The sequence below is a fragment of the Natator depressus genome, chromosome 1, assembly GCF_965152275.1.
Source record: "Natator depressus isolate rNatDep1 chromosome 1, rNatDep2.hap1, whole genome shotgun sequence".
Classification (NCBI taxonomy): Eukaryota; Metazoa; Chordata; order Testudines; family Cheloniidae; genus Natator; species Natator depressus.
The window spans coordinates 237,506,362-237,530,552 of NC_134234.1; the positions used below are offsets into that span (position 1 = coordinate 237,506,362).

A 24,191-nucleotide genomic window follows, 5' to 3' on the forward strand; every position below is an offset into this window, starting at 1 on the left:
ACATTTTGCATGGAAACAGCATCTGCTCCTACTGTTGGTTTCCCCTCCTGAAATGACATCCCTCTGTTTGCAACAACAACTTCAGGCAGCAGAAGTGAACATGAGGAGCAGATAATCTCCTAAGGGAAACAGTCTCCATTTCTATGCAAAGTGCCCCTAGTAATACAAATACAAGAGTAGACAGACGTCTGACATAAAAGCAGGTTTATTTCTCAATTGAAAGCTTTTCAAACTCTTTCCTCTAAAATGTTTGGCGCTCTGAGAATATAATCGGAATGATCATAACAGGGCACAGAGCAAGCAACCAAAGTATTCTTACCAGTCGACCCTCATACTTTGTAGTAGACCAACCGATTAGATTTGACAAAACATCTCAACTTATAACTACAGATTTTTCTAATTTATCTTAGCAGCTTCTTCTCCAAAGGGGAAAAAACAGTTAAGGAGAACTGGGGAAGACTTACGCTGCTGTAAAAAGACATGAGAGTTGTTCTCTCTTATCCTAATTGTTATATTTCTAGAAAATGCTGTCCAGAAAAGAGAGAGGAATTTAAGAGGAAATGAAACCAATAAATTCTTATTCCATCTATTCAAACAAGTATTATTAGAGGAACTGCTACACATTCCTGGAGCATAAGGATGCCCCACAGAATGATGCAGGCATATACTGTATTTATACTATAAACTTTCCACTCTGGTTTGCTGAAACAGTATCTTGTGGACTAAAAGTTTTGCACTGGAAATAAAACCAGACAGCTCTGGATGGCTAACTCTAGCAGGTCCTATGGAATATTTGTTCTGATGAGGCTGCTCTGCCGAAAAAGATGCAAGCATCTAAGACGTATTTTGGTTGAGATTCTCAATCAAAAGCTAGTTTAGGACCAGAAACTCCATTGGCTGGAAGGGGCTGCACAAGCTTGTAGTTTAAAGGGCTGAATAACCAGACCCAAAGGCGGAAGATCTACTTGACGTAGAGTCTAAGGCTGCAAAATCTCAGTTCTAGTAAGTTACATGGGTAGCAGAATTTCAGTGCAGAAGATTTTAGAGGATTTTAAGTTATGGAAATAAAATACTCTTATTATGATTAATTATTTATTTGCATATTTAATTAAGGTATTTCTTATGTTTTGGTAATTATTTTTGAAGGCCTGGGTCATTATTTTCTACTTCTATACAATTTTGTTGTTATACTTGTAAATAAATCTATTTTTATGGTTTCCTTACATGGTGGTTGCAGTCAAGGAAGGAGAGAATATAAATCTAAATTGATTATCTCCAATAGAAGCTACTTAACATGTTAAAGGGAACAAGAAAATAACCTCTCTCTCTGAAACTATTATACAAGAAACAAATGAGAATTAATTTGGGGACAACAATTCTATTTTACATTAAAACCACTGACAGAAAATCCAAATTCTATGTTCCCATTAGCTAAGTGGTCTATATTCAAGATTGACATATTGCACATGCTCAGACGTACTATGTTTTAAAAAGAAAAGGAGGACTTGTGGCACCTTAGAGACTAACAAATTTATTTGAGCATAAGCTTTTGTGAGCTACAGCTCACTTCATCAGATGCATTCAGTGGAAAATACAGTGGGGAGATTTATATACACAGAGAACATGAAACAATGGGTGTTACTATACACACTGTAACGAGAGTGATCAGGTAAGGTGAGCTATTACCAGCAGGAAAGCGGGGGTGCAGGGGAACCTTCTGTAGTGATAATCAAGGTGGGCCATTTCCAGCAGTTGACAAGTATATCTGAGGGGGGTGGGGGGGGAGAGAATAAACATGGGGAAATAGTTTTACTTTGTGTAATGTCCCATCCACTCCCAGTCTCTATTCAAGCTTAAGTTAATTATATCCAGTTTGCAAATTAATTCCAATTCAGCAGTCTCTCCTTGGAGTCTGTTTTTGAAGTTTTTTTTGTTGAAGAATTGCCACTTTTAGGTCTGTAATCGAGTGACCAAAGAGATTGAAGTGTTATGGAACAGTATCCCTGATAATGTCATGGCAAACCTGGTGGCTGAACTGTGTGACTTTGTCCTCACCCATAACTATTTCACATTTGGAGACAATGTATACTTTCAAATCAGTGGCACTGCTATGGGTACCCGCATGGCCCCACAGTATGCCAACATTTTTATGGCTGACTTAGAACAACGCTTCCTCAGCTCTCATCCCCTAACACCCCTACTCGACTTGCGCTACATTGATGACATCATCATCATCTGGACCCATGCAAAAAAAGCCCTTGAGGAATACCACCATGATTTCAACAGTTTCCATCCCACCATCAACCTCAGCCTGGACCAGTCCACACAAGAGATCCACTTCCTGGACACTGTGGTGCTAATAAGCGATGGTCACATAACCACCACCCTATACCGGAAACCAACTGACCGCTATGCCTACCTACATGCCTCCAGCTTTCATCCAGACCACACCACGTGATCCATTGTCTACAGCCAAGCTCTACGATACAACCGCATTTGCTCCAACCCCTCAGACAGAGACAAACACCTACAAGATCTCTATCAAGCGGTCTTACAACTACAATACCCACCTACTGAAGTGAAGAAACAGATTGACAGAGCCAGAAGAGTACCCAGAAGTTACCTACTACAGGACAGGCCCAACAAAGAAAATAACAGAACGCCACTAGCCATCACCTTCAGCCCCCAACTAAAACCTCTCCAACGCAGCATCAAGGATCTACAACCTATCCTGAAAGAGGACCCATCACTCTCACAGATCTTGGGAGACAGACCAGTCCTTGCTTACAGACAGCCCCCCAACCTGAAGCAAATACTCACCAGCAACCACACATCACACAACAGAACCACTAACCCAGGAACCTATCCTTGCAACAAAGCCCGTTGCCAACTGTGTCCCCATATCTATTCAGGGGACACCATCATAGGGCCTAATCACATCAGCCACACTATCAGAGGCTCGTTCACCTGCACATCTACCAATGTGATATATGCCATCATTTGCCAGCAATGCCCCTCTGCCATGTACATTGGCCAAACTGGACAGTCGCTATGTAAAAGAATAAATGGACACAAATCAGATGTCAAGAATTATAACATTCAACACCCCCCCCCGCCCCCCACGCTGTTCCTCAGACGTTCTTGTCAATTGCTGGAAATGGCCCACCTTGATTATCACTACAAAAGGTTCCTCCCCCCCGCCGCCACCCTCCTGCTGGTAATAGCTCACCTTACCTGATCACTCTCATTACAGTGTGTATGGTAACACCCATTGTTTCATGTTTTCTGTGTATATAAATCTCCCCGCTGTATTTTCCACTGAATGCATCCGATGAAGTGAGCTGTAGCTCACGAAAGCTTATGCTCAAATAAATTTGTTAGTCTCTAAGGTGCCACAAGTCCTCCTTTTCTTTTTGTGGATACAGACTAACAGGACTGCTACTCTGAAACCTATGTTTTAAAAAAAGGTGGCTGACGGCACACACAAAAGGATGATATCCACCAAGGGTAAATCAATAGAGCCTGTGTAAAATACCTCCTTTGATAAACTAAATTATTAAATAATTAGAGACATTTGTAACTTTATCATTTGGGCAATATTTTACAGCTCTTTCCCTTAAGCCCAAACACTATATTTACATACATATGCAGACATACATGCGCCAGCTATCCCTTCTTATAGCTTGTGATCCAATAAGCCGCCTAGCTGACAGGATTCTGAGACCATTACGCCAGTGTAACTGTGCCTCAGTGGGTCACAACTGAGGATGCCAAATTCAGGACGAACTGATGAGAAATAGGTCAGATATACCCCAAGACTGGTGGCTAATCCCTCATAGGATATACCAAACCAGCAACAAAAGTAAACTTCTGTTTCACCACACTGGCTAGCAAGAAGACAAAGGCAGTTTCCTCAGGCATTCCAGTTCTTATACCACCACCAAAAACACTGAATTCAGAGATGAGTGGTTCTTTACCACCAGTTTAATCAAATAGGTTTTTCTGATCCCGAAGGACCAGTCCCACACCCAGGTCAATATATAACTTAGAGCATACCCAAAAATCATGCTGATGCCAATCCTTTAGTATCTAAAATCTGAAGGAAGGAAGGAATGAAGAAAAGTTAAAATTGGTTAAAGGAATCAAATACATACAGTAATGGCAAATTTCAGAGTAGCAGCCGTGTTAGTCTGTATCCGCAAAAAGAAAAGGAGGACTTGTGGCACCTTAGAGACTAACAAATTTATTTGAGCATAAGCTTTCGTGAGCTACAGCTCACTTCATCGGATACAATGGCAAAGTTCTTGGTTCAGGCTTGTAGCAGTGATGGAATAAACTGCTGGATTAAGTCAAGTCTTTGGAATACATCCACAGCTTGGATGGGTCATTCAGTCCTTTGTTCAAAGCTTCAGTTTGTAGCAAAGTTCCTCCAGAGGTAAGAAGCAAGAGTGAAGACAAAATGGAGGTGTTTCCAGGGCCCTTTATAGCTTTTGCTATATGGAGGGCATCCCTTTGTTCTTACTGTGGAAAATTACAGTAACAAGATGGAGTTTGGAGTCACATGGGCAAGTCCCATGTCCATGCATTTCGCCTAGTCACAGCAGGAAATTCCATTCAGTGTAGATGGGCCTCTCCCATGGTCCATTGTCAGTTAAATGTTCCTCTGATGGGTCACTCAATTTGACTAGTCCCTCCAAGATGTGCTGGCTAGCTACCTTGTGGGCATTACCCCAGGAGCAAACGTTTGAAATCCAAGTATAGAGCCAATACTTATAACTTCAAATACAAAAATGATACATGCATACAGACAGCATAATCATAACCAGAAAATCTTAACCTTTTCATAGACAGCTCACTTGACACCCTTTGTACAACATTTGCAGCAAATATACAACAGTGGTTGCAACAATGATCTATATGGTCATATTTTAATCAGATAACGTCACACCCCCAACGCAAAACTGATGCAGGAAGTGGTGTTCCAGACATTACTGAATGCATCACAGGAGTTTCCCATTCTTGGTTCTCTATTACTAAAGCTTCTAACCCATGGGTGCGCAAACTACGGCCCGCGGGCCATGTGTGGCCCACCAACTGATTTAATCCGGCCCCTGAGCTCCTGCTGGGAAATAGGGTCTGGGGCTTGCCCCGCTCCCGCCGGGGAGCGGGGTCTGGGGCTGCTCCACACTTGCGTGCCACGGCTCTGCATGGCTCCCAGAAGCAGCAGCATGTCCCCTCTCCGGCTCCTACATGTAGGGGCAGCCAAGGGGCTCCACACGCTGTACCTGCCCCAAGCACAGCTCCCACAGTTCCCATTGGCCAGGAACTGCAGTCAATGGCCTGCAGGGGCAACGCCTGCGTACAGGGCAGCATAGGAGCCGCAGGGGGGACATGCTGCTGCTTCTGGGAGCTGCTTGAGTTAAGTGCCGTCTGGAGCCTGCACCCCCGAGTCCCTCCTGCGCCCCAGCCCCCTGCTCCAGCCCTGATCCCCCACCCGCCCTCCGAATCCCTCTATCCCAGAGCAGAGCACCCTAAACCCCTCATCCCGAGCCCCACCCCAGAGCCTGCACCCCCAGCCAGAGCCTTCCCCCCTTTGCCTCTGTGCCCCCAACCCCCTGCCCCAGCCCTAATCCCCCTCCAAACTCCTTGGTCCCACCCCGGAGCACCCTCCTACACCCCAAAGCCCTCATCCCCAGCCCCACCCCAAAGCCCTCACCCCCACACACACACCCCAATCCCCTGTCCCAGCCCGGAGCCCCCTCCTGCACCCTGAACTCCTCATTTCTGGTCCCACCCCGGAGCCCACATGTCCAGCCAGAGCCCTCACCCCCTTCTGCACCCTAACCCCAATTTCATGTGCATTCATGGCACATCATACAGTTTCCATACCCAGATGTGGCCCTCAGGCCAAAAAGTTTGCTCACCCCTGTTCTAACCCAATATTAGAAGTATCAGTGTATAACAGAAATGGTTTATCAAAATCATGTTTAATAATATTGTTGAATCCCTTTACAAACCCAAGGTAAAACCTGGTTAGACCAACAGTGGACTGAATCTGTTCTTGCAGCATAATTCCTGCATGTTTCATGTGATCTTGCCAAAAGCTATCAAAAATAGCTAATTTATCCATACAAGCTCTGGCAAATGTTTGGAACCCAATTAATATTAAGTCAATGTAGATATTAATGTTCTTCATAGTATAGGAATCTTGGCATTTAGCCATGAAAGCAATATGTTAGTGTGCCTCAGTTTCCCTCCTCATACAGCACATTAGGTCTGCAATGTTTTTTCTCCTGTGTACAGTTTTAAGACTAGTTATAGGCACTAACTTTGAAATATCAGTATCACAAGGCCTTTTAACATAAAGTGTGTTCTTATGTATCACTCTTAACATGTTCAAGGATTTTTTCAAAAGATTAGGCACATTGTACAGTTTTACCAGGGTTGACATAAAAATCAAATACAGCAGAAGGCTAAACCTTAACAGTAACACTAAATTTGTTACAAGTCAGTGATTATAAGTATTTTGGTCATACCATGCCTTTTGTCTTACTAAATCTCTTGGCTGGCCAAGTGTATCCTCAGTGCTACCAGTTATGGGGCAAATCTTCCCCCTCCCTTGTTAGCCAGGTAGATTGTATCAACCCAGACACTAGCTTTCAAATTTCATGTGCTACCAATTTCAAGGCTGGACACTCATTCTTCCCCACAGCAGGATTGGGTCTCCCCCCCCACACACCCTTTTTCCTAGAAGGTTGAAAACAAACTTCTTGCTCACAGGAATTCTTTTGCTGGCTAGAAAAACAACAAGGAGTCTGGTGGCACCTTAAAGACTAACAGATTTATTTGGGCATAAGCTTTTGTGGGTAAAACACCACTTCTTCAGATGCACCTGATGCTAGCTAGCTGTATTCACCAACTGCAGACCCTCTGTGCTATAAACATCTACACAGACACTCTCCTGCATGCTTGCTTGTGAATTCACTACCAGCAGCAGCTTAGAGACTGGACTCTGTTTTAAAGAGATACCAAACAAATCCAAAGTGTCTAAGGGTGAGAGTTTGCCTGCTCTCCCATGCATCCTTGTGGGTTCAGTCATAAGGCTGTTCTGCTCTGAAAAAATAGCAATCCAATCCAAAGCAATCCAATCTTTCCTCAGTACCTGTCATAGACTGCTTACTCAAAGAATTAGCATGGAGACATTTATGTTCCAACAACATAGTCTCTCCCCAACAGACTGACCAAACACAGCCACTTGGTCATCATAGGGCTGTTTAGATTCCCTGACAATTTCCATTCCACCTTCTTAAAGCTACCCACATTAGGTCTTTCTAACGCAGAGTAAGTGGATCAATTTTCAACAGAAAAATTCTGGCTGCTAGGAACTGAAACTCTCTTGATCAAATCACTTTCACCACACCCCTCATTTACAGCAAACTGCTTGGAAAAACTACCATGAAGATTTTTCCTCTTCAGGAATCTTTTAAAGCAACAATTCATCTTTCACATACATTCTGCCCTTACCCTCTTCACCTAGGACTTGCTCTAAAGGAACGTTTTCCTGAGCAACAACAGACTCTTTCTGGGTTTCTCTTAAATCCAGAATCACCTCTGGCCTATCAGGAGGATTTTTACACAACCCCCTTTTAGGCAAGCTGATAGACTTACTAGATAGAAGGTTAGAGGCACTCTCTTTCCCTTTGCCACACACAAGCTTAGGAATTGTTTCCTCCTTGTTACAAGTTTCCACACGGTTAGTGGGTAACAGTCAAACACCTTCATGCTCTCCTTGTGCCCTGGCTATGATATCAACCTGGCTAAACAGACAGTTGTCATACCTTTACCCAGTAACACACTATCAAGAGGCAAATAGAAGCACCAGAATTGTCTGGGATCTAGTTATGACACCAACTGGATGCGACCTAGTTATAATGTCATTCTGCCTAGCAGACACAAACTTAGTTAAATCCATATCCAGCTCTGGAACAACTGGTACATTTTCAAGTAGCATAAACTGAGAAGCACTTTGTCTGCTTCACAAAAAACTAGCGAAACTTTTCCTCAGCAGGCATGCTGCTATTCAAACCAACTGGAGTCATTCTTTCCTTTGTCCCAGCACCCCTGGCTGATTTCAGCCGTATACTTAGGGCTAGTCTACACCAGCAATGCTAAAGCTCTCCCAGCGCTCTTTAAAAAAAAAAAAAACCAACACCACCACCACACACCACACCTCAACGAGGAGTGTAGTTCCCAGCGCTGGGGCACTGTTTACACTGGCACTTTACAGCGTTGTAACTTGCTGCGCTCAGGGGAGTGTTTTTTCACACCCCTGAGCAAGAAAATTGCAGTGCTGTTAATTGCCAGTGTAGACAAACCCCTTAGAAAGTGAGACAGCTTCTCTAACAGGCAAGTTGCCACTCCCAACAGATAAACTGCTATTCTCCACATTATACTGAGCTACTTTAAACAAATCATTTCTACCTTTTTTAGGCTTACTTTCACACACTTTACTTGCCAACAATCCATCACTTATAAAAAAATTTACCTTTTTCTTCCTCAATTAGGGCTTCAACCTGACCATCAACTTTAAGTTGTTCTAGAGAAACCTTTTCTCCATAAACTAGCTTTCTCTGTGCTTCATCTAATTCCAGATTTACTTCTGAGATATCAGACAGACATTCAGAAATTTCATTCACAGACAAACAGCTATTTTTCACCTTCCCCTGGTTTGAGTCACCCTCTCCCTGGCCATAGCAAAACTGGTTAAACACAGACAACTGCTCAGAGTAATACAACATACCAACATTGTTATGAACTGGACCTGCTGTTCTTCCATTACTTTTTTGATTTGGAGCTCAAGTCTGTCAGTTTCTTGCTGCATCTGGCAAACACTCTCCTCAGCAGCCAGCCATTCCATATGTCTTGCGTGGGCTTCTCTCTTTCTTTGAGCAGCTTTTTTTTTCCATTTTAGCGATCCTTTTTCTAGCTTCTATTTCCAGCTGGGCCAAGGCTTCCTTCTCCTGCCTTCTAAGTTCTGCCAGTCTTTGTTCATGTTCAGGACACAGGCTCTCTCTCAGGGCTTGAAGTTTGATTGCTTCTGCTGATGCCTTCTGGCTCATGGTCACTGATCTTTAACCTTTAAAACTCTCAATATCAAATTTTGAATAGCGTGGGGTTCTGATCCAAAGCTTAATTGACTGGGTTCTGTGGATCCTAGCCAGACTATGCCACTAACCATGCCTCAGCGGGTCACAACTGAGGATGCCAAATTCAGGATTACTTGTGGCACCTTAGAGACTAACCAATTTAAGGTGCCAAAAGTACTCCTTTTCTTTTTGCGAATACAGACTAACACGGCTGCTACTCTGAAACCAAAAATTCAGGATTGTGATCCAATAAGCTACCTAGCTGACAGGATTCTAACACCTACGGTAGCTGCAATGTTGCGCTCCTAGTTCATTGATAGTTTCTGATGCCAAAAACTACTGATCAGTTAGCCACTGGATGAGAGACATCACCCAGAATGTCAAAAGAGAAACCTCAACTCATGATAATCGATTCTGCAGCTGATTTAAGACCCTGCATTTGAGAAAATTATATTTAGTGCAGTTCTTGGGGTTTACACCTTAGTCTTCTGCTTTTTCCAGTTACAATAGAGAAAAATATAGTGCCTAACTATCGTCTCATCAAAGTATGTGTCTGAGTGAGAGAGGTACAATCTATTTTAAAAAAATGAGAAACACTAACATTTATCTAGGGGTGGCTACTGTTACTGATGGAGCCTTGTTACTGGTCAGAGTCACATGACCATATGAGCTAAAAAGCTTTAGAGGACAGCACAAGAGGCAGAACACATATGGCAAGATGACTTACAGGGTATAAAATATGCAGACTTGAATATTTTTTAAGGCCCCAGGAAAATCTATTGTCCTTTCAGATGAAAATGGATCTCCATCAGGAAACTTATGCCTTAAGTACAAGCATTACAGTCAAAGGTATTACTTCTCCACATGTAGGGTTGATCCGTTTTCAGCATAAAATCTCAATTTCCATATAAATGATAAAAGTAGAAGATAGCTGTAATACACAAGTACCAGATAGTTAATTTGTTTTTTTAACTAGTGTTATGTCTTCTAATGACATATTAGACAGAAAATATATTAATGCAATGCTAATGTTCAGATTTTAAATTGAAGAAGTCAGGAAATTCAGAGTTGAACTTTGTGGGAACTTCAATTCGGGATCCCTGAGCTTATGTTTTTTCATTTTGTATTACAATCCCATCAGATCTCAAATTAGGCAGGGTCAAGCGAAATTAGCACTATTAAGTATCTCAATGCAGCTATCACTTACATCAGTAGGAAGTAGTTTTGGCATTCAACATGTAGCACTCTTTGCTGGGTCAATGCTGAACCAATGCTCCAGCTAACATCAGGCTGGACCTATGCTCTCTTCTGAATGAGAAAAAAGGACCTGGCAACTTGTGGCCATTAAAAATCTCAGCTTTTGTGTGCATACACACAAGGGTAAAAATAGAGTGTTAGCCTCAGTATAATGGCCATATTCTCACTAAGGTAATTATATTAGGCTACCTAAATTCCATACTAAGTTTCAACAAGAAAAGAATAACTTTTTGTCTTGCTCTGCTGCATAGTGTAGCTGTGTACTGTTAATAAGTCACTGCATTTCATCCCAGAGGTGGCTGCATTTGTCTTCTAGATGAATTCCATTTATAGATTTGCATTTCATTTTGCAGTCTTGGGATCCACTGAGAAACATATCTCAAGGTAGATGGATCATACAATGTAGTGCAAATTGGAATGCAGAGGCCTCAGATTACAGAAAAGATGCAGTTCTGCTGTATCAGCAAAATCGCCTATCACATATTGCGCGATGACATAATAAAAAGCCCTCTTGCAGCTCATACACCTATAGTAGTGATGCTGAGGCTGCTACAGGAAGCTTAACTCAATTTTCTGAGTTATTAAAACCTCAAAATCTTGGAGCATGTTAATTTTACTTTTCTCAGAACTAGATTAACAAGTGAAAAGAATTTAAAAAGTCAACAAAACAACTGAGAAGCGATTGCAGAGAAGAATAATGGAAAAACACTTCTCAATATTCACTACAGAACTGCTACAACAGCAAATGCTTCTAGGGAATTTTAAATTTTTAATAATTGGCATCCAGGCATCAATGTTAAGCGACAGAAGCTCTATCTCTGTCTTACTACTTACCCAACACCAACATAAGAAGATTAGATTAACAAATAGCAAACGCATTAAAGTGCAGTCCAGCAAAAAAAAAAAAAAAAAATACAAAATTGCACATCACAGAATCACAAAACTGGAAGGGACCTCGAGAGGTTATCTAGTCCAGACCCCAGCACTCGTGGTGGGACTAATTATCATATCTACACACACCTTTTTGAGGGGAGAAGATATTGGACTATAACCCATTTATTTCTGGTTCCGAGATGCTCCTAAATATTTGAAGTCCATAGGTCTGTATATCCTGCTATGGGAGCATTATAGGGCAAATCCTCCCCATTAACTTCAAAGTGTTAAGAACTCAAAGGTAAAATAATTCGTTTATTACCTTGCTCCATCCACTGGCATGAGAGTCTGTCTCCAGAGTGCGTTCTCGGTATTCCTGGTACGTCACTGGCCTGCAGGAATTAAACCAACACCAAAGGTTATAAAGGGAAAAAACAAAGATTAAAATTCTTTCAGTTCCCAGGTAACTAAATGTTCACACATCCACTGCATGCAATTACAAAGTATGTCAAAATGAAGCTTAAAATTAAAGTGCCGCTTAAAAATTAACCAGACAGCATTGGTATCTCAGTGCTATAATCCAGAGTTATTCCTTCAGTAAAACAAAGCAAATTCATTTTTAGGGAATTAGGTAAAGAAAAACTGATCATCCTGCAAAGGGGAACTATCCTCTGGCATTAATGGTCCATAAGCTCTCCATTTCCTGCTTACCAGTTACCAATGGGAGTGGGGAAATTAATGGAAGATGAAAGAACTCCCTGTCTGTATGAGGCCAGCTGAAAGATATAGTGTGTATTTCTAAAGGAGCACATAGATGGTTAACAAGATCTGACAGTTTGTAGAGCACTGCAACAAAGACAATTTTGTGCTAAGGGTTTAAGTACAACTAAGATGGTCTCTGAGCATACATCATATGCTAGGCAAATGAAAGATCTACAGAACTACTGTTACTGTGCACAGGTAACTCACATGGGTCACCCAAACACCAGTTAGCCTGCAGAGATCTTAGCATAGAATTCTCATTAGCACTATGTACTGCATCAAGAAAAAATTAATGGGGAACCAAATCAGTGCTTAGTACTCATTCTTTCTCTAAAAAGTTAGAGAAATGTCACCATTAGCTGATGTGACAGTCTATTGGTGGCACTATGCACTTCCATACACAAGACAACTTCATTTCTTGGCCCAATAAAAACTGAACATAAGGGAAGTTGTTGCATTTATTAGCTTCTGAAGATGGAAGACATAGTAGCTAGACCACATGTTTCAGCTGGGCAGATCAAGGAACAGAGCTGATTGGCTCCACAAACGGTCTTAGTCAGATGCTCTAGATGTAACAAGAGACCTTTTCTGTGGAACTGAGGGTAGCATCTTTGGGATTCAGTCTGGTGCGATCTTAGCTGGTCTATGTACAGGTGCAAAGAGACCCAAGTTGCATACCCAAGAAAGTGTGACAATCCACTCTCCATTAACACCAATTTCATTTATTAAGTCAGCAACTGGACCACTTGATTCATTGCAAGAAGGTAGTCTAGTCAAGGAACTACTTACACATCTCATTATCTCTCAAAAGCCTACATGAAGGTCACTCCCCTCATAAAGGCCTATAGATCCCTCCCTAGTGCCCATACAAGGTACTCTAGGCCCACAATATCAGAACTGAAGAAACTTGGCAACTGATACTCTGGGCTTTCAGTACCTCGTCGTTTAAAAATATCAGGAACAGCTACGCAAGAAGAGTTCTGGAAGAGTAATGCTCAAAGAACGGGCAGAGGACACCTGAAAATCTCAATTTCCTCCTACCCCCATTACTGTATACATCTACAAATCAGAAACAGCGTAGCCCAAGCTTTTCCAGTGCTGTCTTCACAGCCATATTTATATAGATAATCTCCCAAACTGGTTCATCAGAGCCCAAGATTTCTATCCACAATTTTTGGACATCAGACACATTGTCATCCAGTGCAACCAGAATAAGAGGAAGTCAGTTTGGCTCCCCTAAACCCAGATTTGCTCATTCATACTAAAAAAAAAAAAAAAAAAAAAAAAGGCAACCAAAGCAACTCTATCTAGCACTAGCACTTTAGCCAAGACACTGGGACATCAGTTACATGCCCTATTGGAATTTAAACATTGATTCCTAAGATGAAAGGCCAATTCTTTATTCACTCCAGATAGCCCAACTGCCCACTCTCTCTTGAAAGGATGCAGTCAATCAACGAGACAGAGAAGGGGTTATTTTACTTATGTGGGCTCCTTGAGGATCCACCCCGCTACACAAAATTTTTTATTTTTAAACAACAAAAAAAGCTGACTTACATTTAAACACGTTTCTGTGCTACCTGAATGTAACTTCTCTATTATTTCCTACTTGTCCCTCATTTTAAAGGCCAGGAGCGTGACAGGCTGAGAGGTACGTTCCTACAATGAAAATGTGGAAGTAGTTCCATTGGCAGATGTGCAACCAAGACAAGTTTAGCAACATCTGGGGTACCTAAAATACAGAGATATCAACAACATTAGCCCCATGGTATTGCAGTTATAGCATCCAGAACCCAACATTAAGACTGAGTATTGAGTGGAGATGCAAATCTGGTTTCAGTCCAGTTTCTAGGAAATTTATGGTTTGCCAGATATCAACCAGTAGTTTACAGTATGTCAAGTCAATCTTGGAGGCTCAATGCTCAGAAGTTAAAAGGGTTTGAAAATTGCCTTAATGTTCAACACAGCAAAGGGAGTGTTTGTGCTAGATAGATACAGATAGAAATGAAGAGAGCAGGCAAAGGAAGATTGGAAGAGAAACAATACCAAAACAAAGTGCAGTCACATAACCAGCATAATAGCAACTGTAAGAATTTAAAAGGGAAAAGTACCTTCCCACTGAGCAAAGCAAATGGCAACTTACTTGCTAAGCAGGATCTGTAGGGCTTTGTGAAGAGGTTCTTTCAGTTCCTGGGACACTTTCTCTCCAAGATGAGCTAAGCAATCTTCTATTGAACTCTCTGGATTGGCAGGACTGAATACTGGAGAAGTGTGGCAGTCAAACCCTGTGCTGGTGAAGGCTGAGGACAAAGCAAAAAAAAAACCCCAAAACACTAAATACAATTAGCCACAAAACTGTTCAGACACTAGTCACAAAGTTTATTTCACACAGTAAAGTGCTTGGCTTCAGAGTAAGAGCACGCTTGTATAACAATTTCAGGAAGACACACCAGGGGCAAATTCAGCCTGAAATAATTAAATACATGGAAGTCTCTGGGCCAAAGCATCCCCTCTAATTTCTTACTTAGACCTTTGTGTTAGCAGGAAGATCCATTCATATATGTGAATTGTAAGCTATACATATTTTGCACAATCACTGAAAACGACCTTTAAGTTACACTTTTTCACAGTTATACCCACTGTGAAAGTTACATAATCATTTACATCACTGCTGAATCTGGCCACAGATGTGGCTAGTTCTGCAACAATGCCTGAGTGCAATTCTTAAAATAATATTCTGTTTGACTAAAATCTTTTCCATCTCTTAATTTCTAATGAGTCATCTAATCCACCCCTGCCCATGGAGTACTGTTCCCTACAATAAGTTACCCAGTGACTGGAATTTTAATACCATGATCAATGATAATCATAAACATCACAAACACTTGTGTACAGACCAGGTGTCCAAGCTGACCTTCACTAAGACTATGTTTTGATGTTATATATACTCAAAGCTAAAAACACATCAGCTAACAGTCAATACCATTATTAAACCAATATAACAGGGCATTTAAGTATTCATTATGTATTGGAATTTACCGTGACACTGAATTTAAAATTGTAAACACAAAAGTCAGGAAACAGAAAAGACAAGGTTCTCACAGCAACCTTAACTTACTCATCTGGCACATGCTGTACACAAATCTCTCTAAAATATTCACATACTGCTGCAAAGGTAGCTGCAATGATTTATCCCAGGAGCAAAACTGGGTCCTTTTTACATAATCTGTGCAAGTTAAGATGTTGTCAAGCCGGGCCTTAAAAACCTCAAAGGATGGAGATTCCACCACCTCCCTAGGTAACGCATTCCAGTGCTTCACCACCCTTCTAGTGAAACAGTGTTTCCTAATATCAAACTTAAACCTCCCCCACTGCAACTTGAGACCATTGCTCCTTGTTTGGTCATCTGCCACCACTGAGAACAGCCTAGCTCCATCCTCTTTGGAACTCCCATTCAGGTAGTTTAAGGCTGCTATCAAATCTCCCCTCACTCTTCTTTTCTGCAGACTAAACAAGCCCAGTTCCCTCAGCCTCTCCTCATAAATCATGTGCTCCAGCCCCCTGATCATTTTCGTTGACTTCCGCTGGACTCTCTCCAATTTTTCCACATCCTTTCTGTAGTGGGGGACCCAAAACTGGACGCAATACTCCAGATGTGGCCTCACCAGTGCAGAATAGAGGGGAATAATCACTTCCCTCGATCTGCTGGCAATGGTCCTACTAATGCAGCCCAATATGCAGTTAGCCTTCTTGGCAACAAGGGCACACTGCTGACTCATATCCAGCTTCTCATTCGCTGTAATCCACAGGTCCTTTTCTGCAGAACTGCTGCTTAGCCAGTCAGTCCCCAGCCTGTAGCAGTGCATAGGATTCTTACGTTTGAAGTGCGGGACTGTGCACTTGTCCTTGTTGAACCTCATCAGATTTCTTTTGACCCAGTCCTCCAATTTGTCTAGGTCGCTATGGATCCTATCCCTACCCTCCAGCGTATCTACCTCTCCCCCTAGTTTAGTGTCATCTGCAAACTTGCTGAGGGTGCAATCCATCCCATTATTAGGATCATTAATAAAGATGTTAAACAAAAACGGCCCCAGGACCAACCCCTGGGGTACTCCGCTTGATACCGGCTGCCAACTAGACTTCGAGCCATTGATCACTCCCTGTTGAGCCCGACAATCTAGCCAGCTTTCCATCCACCTTATAGTCCATTCATCCAATCCATACTACTTTAACTTACTGGTAAGAATATTGTGGTATCAAAACCTTTGCTAAAGTCAAGATATATCATGTCCACTGCTTTCCCCATATCCACAGAGCCAATTATCTCACCATAGAAGGAGGTTCCCAAGAAGCATCTCACGGTGGAGGAGAATACTGAGGAGGCAAATCTAGAGAGTTCACTCTGGACACAGGTAGGAGGGCATATCTGGTGAACGTGTAAACAGAATCAAGTTGTACCCCTGCAGATATCTGCTATGGGGAGACCCTTCAGGGGGGCTATAAAAGTGGACTGTCACTCTATGAGGAGGATGTAACCCCACCACTTCACAGTGGGTCAAGATACAACCCAAAACCTACTTTAACAGTCTTTAAGTGGATATTGGCTGTCCCTTATGCCTTTTGGAAAAATATACAGTGTGGGATAGGCCCTAAAGATCTTAGTCCTATCAAGGTAGAAGGTGAGGGCCCTCCTAATGTCTAGTGTGTAAACACTAACCCCCTTTGTCGAGGCACAGAAAATTGAAAAACGAATCTCTTGGATGACATGAAATTCCAATGAGGTTTTAGGCAGGAAATGAGATGAAGGTACAGCATGACCCCATCACAGAAGAAGGCAGTGTACGATGGGTCTGCCACGAATGCCTTGAGTTCTCCCATTCTTCTTGCTAAGGTGATGGCAACCAGTTATGAAGTCCGGAGAGAGAGGTGAGGTAGACTTCAGGTCAAACAGGGGGAGGGGGTATTCCTCAAGGCACTGAGGACCAGATTAAAGGTCCCATGGACAAGAGATGCTCCTGACAGAGGAAATAAACTGTATAAACCCTTCAGGCTTACTCAAACTGAGCTCACTGACACAACTTGGCCTTAAAGACACAACAGGTAACATAGGGTCCTTGGGAGTGGAGCTTCTGAGGCTTGTAAAGAGCAGTGAAAACACCAGGAATGGAAGTGTTTCCACTTTTGCCGGTAAGTCTTACAAGCAGTAAGTTCTTTTATCTAGCAGGAAAACGCCTGAAAATTGGCTGAGCAATTTAATTCTATGCCTGAGAACCCCATCTAGGAGTCAAGACTTCAGGTTCAGAGACTAAAGGTTGGGATGAGTTAGAGAGCTGGAGCTCTCTGATAGGAGATCCTCCCGGATGGGAAGGCAGAGAAACATTGCCACAGAGAGATGAAGTAGATCCGAGTACTATTGAGAAGCTAGTCTCGGCCATGAGGGTCTGGATCACCTTCTAGGGGGCTCCACAGAGCTAGCGTAGAGATATCATAGATCTAATGTTGTCCTAGTGTCTTTAAAGGAGTGGAGCAAGGAGTCTTTGTGGCCACTGAAGAGCTTGGGCTCTTCAAATGGGAGGTCATCCATAGTATTTTGCACCTCCCTCAGGAGACCAGGACACTCGCTACATAAATACTGTGAAGCAGGGTCAGCAACCAGATGGGAGAAATACACCATTATCTTGGTCAGAATGTAATTTTTTGCCTGTCTGTTTTCACGTAGACAGAATAGTGGCAGGTGCCTGCTACAGAATACATGCTGGTTATAACAGGACCTCATCGATGGGTATAGCGATCTTACTCTGGTGCGTGATACGTAAAATGTCCACTAGGGAACACTGAGACTCCTGGACCTCCTCCAAAAGGCATCTGAAGGGATTCACATAGACATTTCATTAAGTCCTGGAAGGCCCTAATGTCATCTGCATAGGAGGGCGGTGGTGGTATTACCACATCACCACAGGATGACGCTGACTTAGCTAAAAGCGTCGACCATTCTTCAGTCAATGGGTCTCTCTCCTCTTAGGTCTTTGGGTCTCCTCGGATACCATGGGAACGTGCAGTACTGGGAAGTGATCTTGTGGCTGTTGCAGTACTAGCAGGCGTTCTTGTTGGTGTTTCTTTCAGGCTCGTACGCTATAAAACTGATCACCATAATGCATTCAGGAGTTCCAACAGGCCCACTGCAGAACTGGATAGGAGAAGGGTTGCTGAGGTGTCTGCTGGAAAGGCCTCCTCAGGGTATGTCTCCAGAGAAGAAGGGTGTTACAGTGCTAAAATAGAGCCCTGTATGGAAACCTCCAAGTGTCATCCCCCAAGTAGAATGGGGAGGCTTTGGGCATTAGTACTGGTACCAGAGGCAGTGGATCAGATCCTGTTCTTGTGCATAAAGGTTCAGTCACCAACATGGGCAGCAGGTTTGTACAATTTTTGGTGGTGCCCATTACAGGTCCAAGTCCTGCACCCCCCCACGCACACCTGCCTTGTAAGCCGATATATATATTTTTAAAAATAATGTAAAAATGGATTGGAAACAGTAAGCATTTAACAGTTTTCCTGTATTTCACAATATCACTATTGTAAGAAAGATTTAACTAAGAATATCAACTTTATTAATACTCTTTTGAATACACAAACAACCAGGCACTCTTGGATCAATAACTCTCAAAAACAAATACTTCCTAAAATTAAAACAAATGTAGCCCCTTCTTTTGCGATGTTCTTTAAGAGGCAGCAAACACTCTTCATCTTTGTTCGGTTCTTGAAATGAAGTCATCCAGGAGACTTGCAATGTCCAATTCAGAGGTAGAGTTCTTATGCATGTGCAGAAATGCCAAGTGATTTAGATGTTCTTGGCCCATTGTCATTCACAAATAATTTTTCAGTCTGCGCAGGAAACTGAATGATCGTTCAGCAGTGAAGGTTGTAGTCAGAATTGTGTAGAATAATTTCAGGAGAATTGTAACTTCTGACATGTCACTCAAGTCTTCGTTTTGTTTCAGAAATTACTTCACTTCACTCACCGAATTAAGCTGGCAATTTCTCAATCTGGAAATACCACTCAACATTTCTAAATGAAGAGATGGCTGCTTCATGTTAATGTCACCATGGAAAGCTTCACTTATTGGGACAATGTCCTGTTTCGAGCCATTTGCTGCATCAGTTATAGGCTTCTCCAATTTTACTGCAATTTAAAGCTTTCTGTTGAAAACCTCTGTTCAATGGCAAACTTTGCAAGCATCAATGATCCCGACATATATTTGAAGAAAATACTCTTTGGGGTCACTGAAGGTGTAAGGAAGGCTTCCATGTGAGCCATATTGGTGGCCTGCATTTTCTCAGGTGTGTAGGATCATCTAAATAAAGATTTCTTGCCTTCTCTACTTTTGATTCCCAGAAGTGACTGTATGATGAGTCGGTGCGCTTCCCGCTCAACACCTCTTGCAACAGGCCAACTTTCTTCTTAACGTTTGCCAATGACGTGTTTGGGCTTTGAATTTTTGCATTAGCTTCTTCTACAGGACCCATGGCTTTCACAAGAACTGTTAGAGTAAAGTACATTGAAAAAGACGGAAGTTGCTTCAAGAATCCACTACATTTTGAGCCAAATTCATCTGAAGAGTAACTAAATGTATCTAGGCAGTTCATCATGGCCTTGTAGTTGTGGAGCAGTGATTTAATGCTACTGATCCTTAGAGTTCATCTTTTTGGGCACAATGGTCATAAAGAAGGCTCCCCTTCATTCTGAAACTCTCTGAATGCTGCCATACGCTTTGATAACTCTCTGAAGGCATTGAGATCTTTCACCATCGAAAACATATCACAACATTCTGGAATATTATGTAGGGTACCCTGCGTGGCAAGGTTAAGGGAATGCGCAGCATAGTGCACAAATTCCGCTCTTGGCTCTCAATCCTTCACTCTGGCTTTGGACGCCAGTAAAGTTGCCAGATGCATTACTGGCTCCGTCATAACACTGTCCCCAATAATCAGAAAAGTGCTAATCACACCAGAGAAACGTATCTTCCACAATTTTGAAAAGAGAAGCAGCATCCTTCACATCAGTTTGGTAAAACCCAATAAACTCTCCATAAATCTCACAGTCTTCACTAGAAAAGAACCTTAAAGAAAAACTGACTTATTCTTTTCTTGACAAATTGGTAGTCTCATCCATTACAATGGCGTAAAACTTTGAAGCCTTTATCTTTATCTTAGCGCCATCATTTTGATGATTTCGTTAATAACCTCATGTGACAGCCACTTGTATTTTGTGCGACTAAGCCACTGTCTCAGTTCTTCTGAATCTGTACTGCGTAGTAACAAGAGCTGCATCCAATTTGCATCACTCTCATTATGTCCACATAATGTTATTCCTTGTTGAGCTAGGTACTGAACACTGTTAAAGATTTTGTGCAGTGCATTCCTAGCTGATTGTGATTGTTTTCTGTAACTGGCCAACATTAGTGCAGAAACATTTACCTGCGATTGCAGAGCATCATACTTCATTACCGCTTCTTTGTGACAGAATGATTTTTTGTGTGATGTAAAACCACGCAATGTGTCTCCAATCTTGAAATCAGGACGAAATAAACTTTGGTTTGGCCTTCGTAGAAAATATTAAGATCATCTTTTCAGAACAGTTTTTGCAGACTGAGCAAAAAGCTCTAATTCATTATTGAGCTCCAACCACGTAAATCTTGATAGCCAAGATTGCTGAAAACTCCTTTTCTTATCTTGTAGATTTGCTGCATCTTTCTTTTGTATAATTTCAGTTTGAAAGCTGGGTGTTGAACTCAGGCCGTCACTTGATGAATTACCCTTTTCTTCTTTTCCTCTGGGTAATTTTATTAAGAATGTATCCATTGTTGATTATTACTGGTTCTACAAATCAAGAATTTGTTGCTGAGATAAAATGAAGCTACAATGCTCCTGCGCCACAAGATTACAAGGGCCAATTAAAAGTGGAAAGTCAGAAGCAGCATTCGCCTGCTTCAATACATTATATTTTCTTGTACCTGTATACAACCAATTATATACCTTAAAGAGTGTAAAATAATCAAGTATTGTGCTAAACACAATCATACCCCAAACTGACCGCCAAATTTAAGTTGCGTGTTTTTCCCCTCAGGTGAGGGCTCTGGGGATGTGGGGTTCACGGTGCAGGATGGGGCTCTGGGTTGGGGCTGAGGGTTGGGGTGCAGAAAGGCGGCCCCAGGGTTAGGACCAGAGAGGACCCCCTCAATATTCTCCCCACCAGCAGCAGCGAGCTCCGGGGGAGGGGCCCCCTTCCTCCTCCCTCCAGCAGCACACTCACTACTGTCACTGCACATGCTCCTAGGGTCCCTATCAGGTCCAGGAAGTCCCCTCGCATCCCCTGTAGTTGGTGCCGGGGGCGCGCTGCCATCACATGTGGCCTCCTCCCCTTCTGCTGCCCCTCACCATAGCCTCACTGCGGGTGGGGGGATTGGGTTGCCCCTTGCCCAGTGTGGGGCAGGAGAGGTGAGAGTGTCACAACACTCACCCAAGCCCCAGCTGCTCAGCTCCAGGAAGCCCACTCACCTCCCCTGTGGTGGGGGGTTGCTGCCATCACATGTGGCCTCCTCCCCTGCTGCCCCTCACCATAGCCTCACAGGGGATGGGGCTGCCAGGAGTGGTGGCTGCAGGCAGGGGGGCATGGATCACACGGTTGGACACTCACCCAAGCCCCAGCAGCTGCTCAGGTGAGGTCCAGACCGTCTCCCGGAAGCCCCCTCAGCGTCGTCTCCTGGTGGGTGCCAGGGGTGGGGAGGGCTGCCAATCATGTGTGAGCCTCCTCCCCCTGCAGGTGCAGCAGTCTCCTAAGCCTGCCGCCGGCGCCACTCTTGTGTGGCAGGCAGCAGCGACTGCCAGCAGCAGCAAGGCAGCAGCAGGGCAGCCACACGCTTGAGGCAGGGACGCTCCGGGTCCTGGGGGAGGCGCGTGGGGGCGGCAGGTGAGGGACGCTCAGGTGGAGGCACACGGGGGCAGCAGACAGGGCCCGACTACGAACATTGGTGGAGCCAGGCCCCCCCCGGTCCCGAATATTCCTGGAGCTCGGGCACCATGGACCCATACCACTCACTGCCCCTGGTCACCAACTGTAGAAGCAGCACTGGGGGAGAGGCTCTTACAGTACCCCTTAAGACAGGTGACTCCAATTTCTCCAAGTTGAGGAAATCCTCATGGCAAAGGAATCCAGAGGGTGCTGGTAGGCTACGACAGCAAATGGTAGGAGCCCGAGACGATAATGGTGATTGATGTAGGACTGGGGATGCTGCATGCAGTACCAGAAAGGCAGACGAGATGACCTCTCTGTGCTCAGAGAGTTTATATCTCATGGAGGGCAGTCCTGGACAGGGAGCCAGGGGTCGGTCTGGCTGATCTCAATGTTTCCAAGAGGATGTCCATTCCAAAGCCCTTGAGATAGTCTTACAGTCCCTGGTTTAAGATGCACCTCAGTGACTAGAGGCATCAGACAGTACCAAAGCAGGTCTCTCTTGGTACTATGAAACTGAAGACCTCCTATCAAGATGACTTCTGAGGTGTTACCAAGGTTTTGGTACCAGTGTCAGCTGCAGACTCAGCTGTACCCATTATGGGAGGTGAGGTCTCCAGGTAGTTGGCTGTAAGAAGTGACTTTCCCTATTGGATACTCTCAAAAAAGGGGTGAGGGGCTTTTGTCTTTTAGAGGGCTTCATCTCTGAAACCTCCTCTGGAGCTCTGGAAGTCAACTGTGCAGCTTGAGCAATTGAGGCTGATGTATAGTGGGGGAGAAACAGACCTTACCAGAGCTAAGGAATGTTTCAAGAGGAGCTTCAGCCTAGCCTCTCTATCCTTGCAGAACCTGCCCTTAAATCCAGTGCATACTTTACACTTGGATAGGATGTGAGATTCTCCGAGACACCAGAGAGAGCTAGGGAGCCCATAGCTACAGGGAAGAGACCTGTGATGGGTCTGGCAGGGCTCAGTCTTAGGCATAATCTGGGGAAGTGCCATAGGCCACAACAGGTGATGCAAGAAATTCAGGGGCAGAAAGAAACAAGGGGGGGCAGGGGGGGGGCAAAAATTGTGCTCTAACAGAACAAGAAAAAATAAAAACTAGCTAAGTAAATAAAATAAACAAGAAAATGTGAAAGGCAGGAAGAAGATGCAAACAGCAGACACCACAACTGTTCCGTATCAAGCTGCAGATGGTTGGGAAAGAACTGGAGCAGCCGCAGGTCCATGTATGTCCTTGCCTGGGAACACAAGGCACTGCTTTGCACAGGCACAGATCCTGCTATCTATAATCTCTGGTCAAGAGTGTACAGATGCACACACATGCTACAATGGAGAATGCACATACTTGACGAACTGTAACATTATAAGGTAAGGTTGCGTCAACTGAAATAAACAGGGGGAGAGGGAGAAATCCACCAAACAAGCACAGACCTTCCAAAATTTCTTCATCAAGGTGTTTTAGCTCCTCCTCAATTTCTGTCTTAAGCTTCTCTAGAACCTCTTTCTCCAGAGCTTGTGGTATTACAGACTGCTGGGGCCCTGAAACAAACCAGAGAAGTTGGTCAAAAGGTGCACTATCTGCCAGGAGAGTTTAATTGTGGCTGATATAAAAATGTAAAAGTGAAAAGAATCTAGAATTTAGTTGCACAAAACAGAGTTCAACTTCCCACAGCAACATGAAGTCTGACCTCTTTTTACATATTTTACAATGGAGCTTTATTACATGATCAATGTATAATCCATGTAACAGTCTATCTTACACACATGCAGAATACTCTATTTGGTTAAAATAAGAATATGTAAAAAGTGTTTAACAAATTAATTAGTAAACAACTAAAAGGAAGGCCACAAACAGCAAATAGTGAACACTATTTTAAATCCAAAAATGAACTTAAGAGTAATTTTCAAAACCATCATAATCATAAACCAGAGGACGCAAATAAGCAATATGCAAATAAATACAGTCAGTCAAAACCATATCAAACTACACCAAATCAAAGCAGACAGCATCAGAAGTTACCACATTTATCTAGTCACATCTGTCTCCTCTAAATACAGAGAATAAATATAATTTGATATTATTTTGAACACTAAATTTTGCAGAACTACATACACAAAAAATCCAAGGAAGCTATCAAC

General features: G+C 43.1%; 2 protein-coding genes across 3 annotated transcripts in view; one reads left to right on the forward strand and one right to left on the reverse strand.

Moving 5' to 3' along the window:
- The window catches only part of BID (BH3 interacting domain death agonist), a 185,137-nt gene that overhangs the window by 76,597 nt on the left and 84,349 nt on the right, over positions 1-24,191 (forward strand). The gene's annotated exons all lie outside the window — the stretch shown is intronic.
- The window catches only part of BCL2L13 (BCL2 like 13), an 85,388-nt gene that overhangs the window by 35,533 nt on the left and 25,664 nt on the right, over positions 1-24,191 (reverse strand). Inside the window, exons 3-5 of one of the 2 annotated variants that reach the window (XM_074938688.1) lie at positions 23,484-23,591; positions 14,182-14,338; positions 11,599-11,668 (exon numbers count right to left, since the gene is read on the reverse strand). In XM_074938688.1, coding sequence (XP_074794789.1) covers positions 11,599-11,668; positions 14,182-14,338; positions 23,484-23,591 — 335 coding nt within the window. Of the gene's footprint in view, positions 1-11,598; positions 11,669-13,630; positions 13,771-14,181; positions 14,339-23,483; positions 23,592-24,191 lie in introns of those variants that run through there. The other variant, XM_074938693.1, reaches the window with a different exon arrangement.